Source organism: Hibiscus syriacus, unplaced genomic scaffold (assembly GCF_006381635.1).
Source record: "Hibiscus syriacus cultivar Baekdansim isolate YM2019G1 unplaced genomic scaffold, ASM638163v2 tig00110988_pilon, whole genome shotgun sequence".
In the NCBI taxonomy this organism is placed as follows: Eukaryota; Viridiplantae; Streptophyta; class Magnoliopsida; order Malvales; family Malvaceae; genus Hibiscus; species Hibiscus syriacus.
Window position 1 is genome coordinate 1,564,975 of NW_024062942.1, and position 11,012 is coordinate 1,575,986.

Sequence of the window (11,012 nt, forward strand, 5' to 3'; positions counted from 1 at the left end):
TCAAATTTCAATTTTAATCCTTACTTAAGTGTAAAATTGTGTATGGGTCTTAAAATATTTTTGAAACAATTTTTACAAAGTATTTCGAACCTTAATCGAGCCAAAAATGATTTTTTACATATGGATGTACCGATACACTCTTTGATGTACCGATACACACCAAACATCGAATGCATTTTGTATACCGATACACAACCAATGCATCGATACAATCTTGGCTCAGGAAAACATCGAATGTAATTAGTGTACCGATACACCTCAAGTGTACCGATACACTAGGTTAACCAACGGTCGAAATATTTGAATTTTACATTAAGTGTACAGATACACCTTGAGAGTGTATCGATACATACATGCTCCTAACCGATTTTTAAATGATAATTACATCATAACGGCTCTATTGACTTCACCAATGATCCCCAACGTTCAGAAGTGATTCAAGGTGTATTTAAACAAGCTGAAAAGTCGTTGATCAATAAAAAAGAAACAATAATTAAGAAGAAAAGCTAGAGAATCAAACAGAAAGTATCGAACCTCATTGTTTGAGCATTTCAAGTTTATTTTCCATTCAATATTCATTTTTCTTTCAAGAACACTATTTGTGCTCAATTGTATTATTCTTGAGTGTTCTTTCTTTGTTCTAGAGTTGTGCAAACATCCTACCTTGTGAGGTTTTTCTGTAAGTTTGCGAAATTTGTAATCTTCTCTTTGGGAGAGAGTGTTATCAAGAATTTGGGGTATAATTCTTGAGGGAGTTGTAAGGTTACTCTTTGTCCTCAAAAGAAAGAACAAATTAGTGAATTTGTTGGAAAATCCTTAGTGTGGATAGCTAAGTCAGTGGAAGTAGACTTTAGTTGAGAAAGTCGAACCACTCTAAATCACTGTGCAAATATTTTCTACTTTCTGCAAAAGCTTCCACAAAAAATTTTAATTGCCAATTCACCCCCTCTTGGCTATTTCGTCGATCGATTAACTCAACACGTTCTTTAATCTGAATGGCATCACCTTATAGCAAAATGTGCCCTACATTGTCATAAATTTTGTCTTCTTCATATCTTCGAGGTCTATCTTGATTTGATTTTACCCTAAAAAGCTATCCATAAAAGAGAAAGGAGCATGCTTAGTTGTGTTATCAATCAGGGTGTCAATATGAGGAAGTGAGAAGTTATCTTTGGGACTTGTACTATTATGATCCCAAAGTCAACACACATTCAAACCTTCCCATATTTCTTTGGAACAAGCACAATGTTAGCTACACATTCAGGATATCTAGACACCTGCAAGAATCCAACATCAAATTGCTTTTTCACTTCTTCCTTTAGCTTTAACATGTCTGATCTCATTCTTCGAAGCTTCTACTGTATTGGCTTACATTCTTGCTTTATTGGTAGTTTATGTAGTACAATGTATGTATCCAAACCTGACATATCCTAATACAACCAAATAAACACATCTTTGAACTTATGTAACATGTTTATGAGGTCTTGCCTTCTTTCCGCTGAGAGCGAGGTGTCAATCTTGACCCCTTTTTTATCTTTATTTGTCCCCAGATTCACTGTATTAGTCATCTCTTAATGAGACAAAATCTATTTATTTTCTTGTTCAATCATTTTGACAAGTTCAGGGTTTTATTTACATTCTTCATCATCCTTATAACCCTCATATTCCTTTAGATACATATCATTTTCAAAATCAATATTTGGTTAAAAAATATCAATATTTGAGCACTTGTATCTAGAGACCTATGAATAAAAAAGAATGTGTTCGGGATATGGAGAAGAATTCAATTATATTTATCAAAAGAATAGTTGTAATAATGTAATAAAGAAATAAATAAAATGTTTGCTATGAAGAGAACGAGTGAAATGAATTACTTTGAAACGAGCTTGTAGAATATAGGGAGAAGTTCAACAGTATACCTGTTCAAATCATATCTAGGAGAACAAGGATGAATCAAAGCTCGTGAACATTCAGCAGTTGATACATCTGTGATAACATTGATGCTCAAGTTTTCTATTTTATCTCGACTTCCGCAATACATGGGTGCTCTAACGTATCAACCATGAAGCCCCTAGATGAGATGGTCTGAGTGATGTGTAGTATAACCATAGGCTCCCAAGTAATATCCTGACCACCTATCCTTTCCATTCTTCTTTCCCTAAGCTTTTTGTGCACCCCTAACCCTGTCCTAATAAATAGTTTTGTACCTAATTCCAAAGCCATTTATCTTGGACATCGGAATCAGACCCTCAATGATTCCTTGTAACCTTTTACCGAATCATTTTCCAACTCGAGATCCTCGAGCTATGGTTTCTTTCAGCTGTATTATAGTGCTATTTGGCAGTCTAGGGGAGGGCATATGCTTTTCCTCGAACAAAAAAATTAGTATTAACAAACTCTAAAAACTAGAATGTTGATTCAAGTGCATTCTCATTCACCTCCACATATGGTTCATCAGTGGTATAGACACTATGATTTCTTTTTCAGCTTTGACGGTCACCAAAGTTCTTTTGGAAATGAATTGAAGCTTCTGGTGTAATGAATAAGGAACTGCACCAACCATATGTATCCACGGTCTTCCTAGCAGACAGTTGTAGTTTGGATGAATGTCCATGACCACAAACTCTACATTAAATGTAGTTGGGACAATACGGAGGGGAATTACGATTTTACCCGTAATGTTCCTTTTAGTGCCATCAAATGCACGAATAGTGTTTCCACAGACCTTCATGTGTGAAGTCTCCACGGAGAGTTTATTCATTGTTACCCACGACATGACATTCAAAGTTGATCCATTATCTATCAACACTCCAAAAAGAATAACCCCTTTACAATGAACAATTATATGCAACACCTTGCATCTACCTTTCCCTTCCTCATGTATCTCTTCATCATAAAATAGATGAAGTTGTCAGCGTTGATGTTATTTACCTACTTATCAACGTGTTCTATTGGTATATCTTTTGGCACAAATGTCTTATTCAACCCTTTCAACAACGTATTTCGATGTACCTCAGAATGCAGAAGAAAAGATAACATCAAAATTCATGTCGGGGTCATTCGGAGCTGATCTACAATGTTGTATTCACAGTGCTTAATAAATTTTAGGAATTCTCGAGCCTCTCGGTGTGAACGGGTTCATTCACCCAAGATTTCGATACAAAAGACAATCCTTTATATTTCATTGATATGGAATTGTTTGATTGCAGGCTAGGAGAGAAAAGTTTAGTGAAAGAATGAAAGTTCTTCAGCATATGGTTCCTGGTTGCAATAAGGTATATACTGATGAAATTTCTGAACTGTTTCGTGCTACGAAATCTATTTTTTTGTGTATAAGGAAACCTATTGCCTGGTTTGCTTCTAATCCAAAAGCGTATCGAAATTTCTCTTCAGTTCCCCTGATTATGGCATGTTTAAGCCACTTGCTAAATAGTTTGTTGGATTCAGGTTATTGGCAAGGCTCTTGTTCTTGATGAGATAATTAATTACATCCAATCACTACAGCGTCAGGTTGAGGTGTGTATCCTTTTGCTTATCTTTAACTGTATTTATTTTACATTTTCGGTCCAGTAATCCTGAACTTATATTCTGAAACGTTATTACTGGTGTTGCAGTTCTTGTCGTTGAAACTTGAAGCAGTTAATTCAAGAATGAACCATGCCATTGAAGTGTTTCCTCTCAAAGATGTTAGTATTTATTCTGTCGTTGACTATGTAGTTTTTATTTAATTAAACTTATGATCGAAAGTTTTATCACTTTCTTTTCTAGCTGCTAGCATTGACACATGCTTTCTACATCCAAGTTTCATACATCTGAAGTTAAAGGTTCATAAGTCATGTTGAACTTGAACCGTATTTGGCTTAGAATTCGTGTCTGGTTGAAGAATAAGCCTTCTTGATAGTTGATAGCCAAAATAAGAAGAGCAGATCTATACCGTGTTAAACAACTAGTTTCTGTAGAAGCTTGTTGGTTGATCTGTTTTCTATAATAATTGTGATTAGATTAGTTTTGGATTTACATTTTCTAAAGATAACATGCTATAATGTTATTTTTGTTAAATCAAATCCGTTGCTTTGTGTTTGTCCTCTTAGTGTCTAGTTGTCGGTAGTTTAATATGTCGTCCTGAGTTCACACCTTACCTGAAATTCTTGTTGCTATTTTCATTTGAATGAAATAGTTGTAGAAATCATTTCCCTTTTCCCCAGGCTTTGTATATGTTATAACAATTGATTCTGCATTTCAGTATGGGCAACAAACGTTCGACACTACTGCAAAACGGCATTTGGTTGGCAAGCAACAAGGGATTACAGTCGAGGTTCATCACCAGAGTAGTTGCATATCCGCGGTGGTTTCGATATAACAACATAATCTTGAGAATTCATCAAATAAGCGATAAGAGCATTAATATCTAATGATTCGTCCTTCAGTCATCATGCCCGAAGAAGTATATTGCATCCTTGTAAACCAAAGTATATTTTCTTTCGCACAACATGAGGCATCGAGTCGCCATTGCCGTCCAAAAGAATGCTAAAGTCAGTATCCGAACATTTTCGTTGTGTTTTGAAGAATGTGTTCTTTTACTCTATATATGAAATGTCAGGCTTTACGGCCTTCCCTGTAATAAATACCCGAACAGAATCTGCTAGAATCATTGTTGTTGTTGTACAAGAAAGTTGCTTGTTCAGAACTACTGATGCTTACGTGTTGAGTCAACTCTGTGATTGTTAAGAAATAAGATAGTAATAAATAAGTAAAGCCAGTTTACTGCTAAATGAAAATTTTCTGGCTTCGGCGCAATTTTTGCTGACGCTGCACCTTGGTCCGAGATTAAATGCATCTGCATATCTGATGACAGCGCCTCCTCCACCTGCTCGGCTGGTGTTTTTGTTCCTTGATTTGGACTTGAAGCACTTCTTTTATTTCATGGCTGCTGTCGTCGTGGCGAACAACTCCATCATTTTCTTCAAGAGAGCTGAAAAACTTGGCTAATCTCTGAGACACAGTCTGCTGGCTCTCATTCAGTGATTCTTCATTGCCATCGTAATCATCGTCGTTCTCATAAACTAAAAAAATCCCAGCCTTCTTCAGGTCTACGCCCTTCACATAGGGAGGGTTTTGTGTCGTCACTTTAATCTTAAAGCCATCCTTCAACAATGAAACCAAGGGGAAATGAGCAGGATATCGACACAAGTGAACATGGTCTTGATTCGTATTCGGTACCCCAATTAAGTTCAGGCCAGTGGTGTGTATTACCCTTTCACCATCAAAGATCTGTGCTTGAACGTCCGCCACAGCAGGTATATGATATCTTAGTTCATCTGGTACATGATGGTTAATGGAAACAACTACCATTAGTATCACCCCGGTGAAATCAAGGCTTTTGTGACTCGAAAAAGTAATCATATCTTGTGAAAGCCAATCCGGAATTATACTTCCGGGCATGCTTAGATTTTTCAGATTCTTGAGATAAACCTTTGAGAGACTTTTCTTTGCTGCTGAAGCACATTTGCTGCAATTACTCATGTACAAACTCATGTACAATGTCCTCAAGGATTTCAAGTACTCAAGGCCTGGAATATCCACCAACTTCACACAGTTTGTGAGGTTTAAATCTCTTAAGCCCTCTAAATTGGAGAGATCAGACAAATGCTCCAATGAAATACAGTTTTCAAGATTCAGATTCTCCAAACTCGAAGGAAGTGGAGGGAGGGACTCGAGCTTTTCGCAGTTGGGAAGCTGGAGATCTTTGAGAAGTGATAATCCGCTTAGGCGAGACGGAAGTTTATGAAAATCGTTGCTTCCTAAAAACAGAACCTCTAAATTCGACAACTTCTCGAAATCATCAGGGATTTCACCACATATTCTCCAGGCCCGAGCGTCGAGTTCTTGTAGCGATGACAGATTCGTGAAAGATGACGGCAACGCTACTAATGGTGAATTCGGTTGCACTTGTGTACTGCGTTTCTCTCCAATTGTCAGTACCTGCAAGCTTGTGAGCATGCCAAAGCTTTCCGGTAATTCCTCACCGCGGTTTCTTTCATGTATAAATGATGCAAAGACTTCAAATTTCCCATTGAGGATGGAAGTTTATGAAGCTTTCTACATTGGTTCAATCTTAATGTAATAAGATTTTCCAACATCCCAAAAGACTCCGGCAACTCGGTAATACCGGCGTTGTATATGTTCATATATGTAAGAGCAAACAAGCTCCCGGTTGACTCTGGCAGATATTCAAGTAAAATGCAATTCCTTATCTCAATCTTCTCAAGTAATGTCAATTCGCCGGTATAACTTGGGAGACGAGTAATTGATGTGTCTGCGATATCAAGTTCCACAGCAGACGACAGCCCTCGAAATGAATCTGGCAACTTGCTAATACTTTTGCCTCCTACAAATAAGCTTTTCAGATATGATAAATTACCTATAGAATTTGGCAACTCATTAATTGCACTGCCCTTTATGAGCAACTCTTTCAATAATTTGAGATTGCCGACGGTATCGGGAATCACGGTGAGAGATTCACAAGATATTAAACTCAGTCGTTCCAAGTTCTCCAAAGATCCAACAGAGTCGGGCAACTTCTCTAATGCAGAGTGATCGAGACTAAGTTCCTTGAGAGAAACGAGCATTCCTACGCATGTTGGCAACCATTTGATCCGAATGCAACCATCTAGGATCAGTTTTTCGAGCTTTTCGAGGCGGTAAATAGATTCAGGCAGCTTGTCTATGCTGGTGTGATCAACATAAAGTTCTTTGAGCGATCTCATGCTGCCGATGCCCTCCAGTAACTCCTTCAACTTGGAGCAATCGCTGAGGACGAGGGTTTGAAGATTTTTCATTCCTAAAACATCACTTGGAAATTCAACAAGGTTTAAACAACGTGTCATATCCAAGTGATGTAATGACTTTAAACTACCAACTGATTTGTGAATGTTTGTCAGTGCCACACAGTTCTTGAGAACAATCTTTTCCAGTTTTCTATGTCTAGATAAATCGGGAAGAGATGCCAAATTTGCGCAATAGCTCAGATTCATGACCTTCAAGTTTTCAGCAACCTGAGACAAAGAAATATTCCATGACAAGGAAAAAACAGTTCGTAAATTGCCACAAACTAGCTAGTTACAGGCAGTGGAAACCGGGGTAAGTAGCGTTACCTCGTTAACATTCGAGCTCCACAACTGTTTAATTTTGCTATCCGAGAGATCAACGACAGCTAGCTTTTGGGGACAAAAATCAGAAGGAAGAGTTTCCAGTGCACATCCGTGCCATTGAAGCCACTTGAGTTCACGAGGAAGGAATTTAAACTTCCCTTCCAAGTTTACATGATTGACTCGAAGCAATCTCAGATTAACCATGGATTCGAAAGACTTGGTACCAAAAATCACCTGTTTCCGGTCGTTATCAGCTTTCTTCATGTTCACCACAATACCCTGAATTCTTCTTGTTCCCTATTGTCAACAATGTCCACAAAATCAATGTTTCAAGCTCAGTAAATCATGTCAAGTATTATACATGTATGTGAATATATAGTTATATACCTTATGATTTTTCAAGACCCTCACAATTTCGTCATGATCCCACAGTCTGCTACGCATTCCGGGATCGGAAAAGCTCTCATCTTGCACGATTTGTCGTCCCATGTCCCGAAGCTGATCATGCATCCAAATAGAATCGTCTTCATGGAACTTGATCAGAGATTTTTCTTCAAGAACTCTTAAGCCTATTTCTGCTTTGAAATCACATCCTCTCAATACGTCAACTACGTCTTCTTTCTTGGTTTCCAAACTGGCAAACAAGCACGCTACATCTAAGAATATGCATCGATTTTCTGTGTCGAGCGCATCGAAACTTATCTTCAGCACATCTTGAACCTCGTGTGGACGAATATCTCTCAACTTGTTCAATGCATCTTTCCATTCGGTTACCTTCCTTTTGTCGAACAAAAACGAACCGAACACTTCCAATGCCAATGGTAAGTTCCCTGTGAGAGACACGATTTCCTCGGACAATTTCAGAAACTCGGTTGTTGGTTGGTCTCTTCTAAGCGCATGATAGCTGAAAAGTTGTAGTGCCTGATCAAAATGCAGCTCCCTGACCTCGTAAATAAAATTCACGTAACGTTCATTCAAAATTCCTTTATTTCTTGTTGTGACAATGATTCGAATATTTTCATCTGTTCGCCATTTGAGTTCTGCACCCAATGCACTCAGTTGGTTTTCGTCGTCGACGTCGTCCAGGACAATTAGAACCCTTTTTCCATGAACATTCTTTCGGATTTTCGAGGCATTGACGTCGACATCGTTCGCAAAAAGATCAATATCAGCAGCGGAACCGAAGAGATCACCAACGAGTTTGTGTTGGAGGGACACTAAACCATCTTTTTGTTTTGAAAGTTCTCTAACATTCGAGATAAAACAGCGGTGCTCGAACTGTTCGAGTCCGAGTATTTTGTTAAAGACGGCCTTGGCAAGGGTCGTCTTGCCAATGCCGCCCATCCCATGAAGGCCGACAACTTTAATACCATGGGACTTTACATCTAAGAGATTTATGAGCCCCGTCACTCGCGCATCGAGTCCGACCGGGTAAGCGGCTACTTCCACCGGTGTATTGCTCAGATGTTTCAGAACTTCCCTCAGCAGAACCCGAATCACTTCCCCTCCATCACTGCAATGGAAACTTGCAACATCTTAGATGAATGTTGAAGAAAAACCTTTTGACAATTTAGAATTTGCACGTGTGACGTAGTTATATCTTTATGAAACAAATGTAGTATACACCATTATTAAAAACCTACGATTGAATCCAAGATTTTTTCATCCTATTATTTTTTTAGGGCAAGTTACACTAAAGGTCACTCATGAATATAAAATTATTTGATAGTCAGCAGTCTTTTATTGTTATAAAATATCATTCAACTTTTTACATATTTATAAAATGATCCCTTGTAATCCTAAAATAGTAATAAACTTTGATAAGTTTAAAGATCATTTAATAATAATTTAATAAATTTAAAGATATTTTATGATCATGTTAGAAGGTTCGAAAGAACACTAACAATAAAATCATATTTACAAAATTTACTAATATCTAATATACTTTATCTCAATTCAAGGATGGACTTAAGCGGGTAGGTGGGGTTGTCGCCCCCTAAAATTTTATAATTATCATATATTTTAGATTTTTTTCCATTTATTTTTTATTGAAAGTCTATTTTTGCCCCCTAAATTATATAAATTCAAGTTCATCCCTCTAAAATTTTATAAATTTAAATTTACCCCAACATAAAATCTTACATTGGTCTAATTTCTAATAATTAAGCATCAACGTTCAAATGCGTAGAACCATCCGTAAACTGTAAAAGTCATGATTGAAAAAGCTAAACGAATTTCATATTATAAGACGGTTGATATTATTTTAGATGGTAAATTTATCAGGTTTACATACTATATTTACATACCATATTGGTCCCTAATAAAGTAGTCAATAATCAATAAAGTTTATTGGGTGAATTATTATTTCAACTTACTATAAATTTGTTTAATTACAATTCTGTTGAATTGAGTAAAATTATCCAAATAATATGTTAAAAAGAAATCTTCATGCAAGATGTTAGAGAAATTCTTATTTTTATCTAAGATGTTTGTTATAGTATTCAGTAGAAATCGTTTGGATTATCTAACACCTTCTGAAGTCGTTTAAATCATCCGGTAATTTTTGGAGAAAGATAGGATTTCATTGTATTGTGCATGCATGCATCTTGAGTCGCTTAATATGTTTTATTTTTAGAAGTTAACTTAATAGAGATATCTTTTTAATTTTAGGAGCTAATTTGATCTTCAATTTATAAGTAAAGAGTTTATGATAACAGCATTTTACTCATATATTTTATTTTTCTTTAATCGGCATGATTTAATTATTAATTTGATTTTTAATAGATATTAATTTTATTGGTTAAGAGATTTATAGTTATCTCTTAAGATTTCAAATTTCAGCATAGTGGTGTAAATATTGGCCGTTAATTTTATTTGTTGGAACATTGAACTTCATAAATCTGAATGCGAACCCCTAGCATCGTCTACTTAAATATTTGCAGATCTAATTGTATTAAGCATGTGAGATTTGAGGAAAGCAAGTAAAGAAAGAGATAAATAACCTTTCGTTTTTGACAACGAAACCAGCAAGGGAGCCAACGTTGGCCATGGCTTCCCTCCACCCTTTGGCCTTGTCTTTTCCGAATCTGTTCTCGTGGCAGAAGAACGCCTCCACAAAAGGCCCTATCTGTTTCCGAACATGCGAAGGATCAACCTCATAGAATAACGGCAGAACCAGTCGCCGGATCAGGCTCCGCCTCCGCAAATCGCAGATCCTGGCCAATTCTTCCAGGCACCAATGGGAGGAAGCGTAATTTTTGGACAGAATAACGATGAAAGCGGCCGAGTCTTCGATGGCTTCCAGCAACCCCCGTGCGATCTCGTCTCCACGGTTCAATCCGACGTCGTCTACAAAGACGCGCACGCCTTTTCCGTCGAGCGAGCGATACAGGCAGGTCGTGATGCCGTCGCGCGTGTCTTCGCCTCTGAAGCTGAGGAAGACGTCCCATTGGCGCCTAAAAGACGACGGAGTTGAGGTTGAATCTGCACCTTCGTTCGCCATTTTTTGTTTTGATTCTTTGCTTTTGAGTTTCCACCGACTGAATTAGTGATTTTCGAACTTTATCTGCAGTAATTAGCTGAGAAAGAACAATATGTTTTACTTTTCGTACTCAAGCTGTATGTGACGGAAATTAGATTTATAAAATTATAAATAAAAAATGTTTAAATATTAAATATAAAACGTATAGTTTTGTTAACCCATAATTAAAATTCATTATTGCATTTGTTCCGCATAAATTATTAGTTCAGCGACTTGAATAAAGAAAAAAATCTCATTTTATTTTATGTATTCTTTCTCTCTTGGAAAAAATCATACAATTAGTATATATATTTAAAATTATGAAATCTTATATTTAAATT

At 36.9% G+C, this 11,012-nt stretch overlaps 1 protein-coding gene across 1 annotated transcript; it reads right to left on the reverse strand.

Annotated features, from left to right (window-relative positions):
* Positions 1-5,874: 5,874 nt before the first annotated feature.
* LOC120149107 (disease resistance protein RPV1-like) lies at positions 5,875-10,735 on the reverse strand. The gene is made up of 4 exons (XM_039162000.1): positions 10,154-10,735; positions 7,539-8,664; positions 7,155-7,448; positions 5,875-7,055 (listed from the first exon to the last, which is right to left on the reverse strand). Exons 1-4 carry the CDS (start codon positions 10,651-10,653, stop codon positions 5,976-5,978), a joined length of 3,000 nt encoding a protein of 999 aa, XP_039017931.1. The 5' UTR covers positions 10,654-10,735; the 3' UTR covers positions 5,875-5,975.
* Positions 10,736-11,012: the final 277 nt, after the last annotated feature.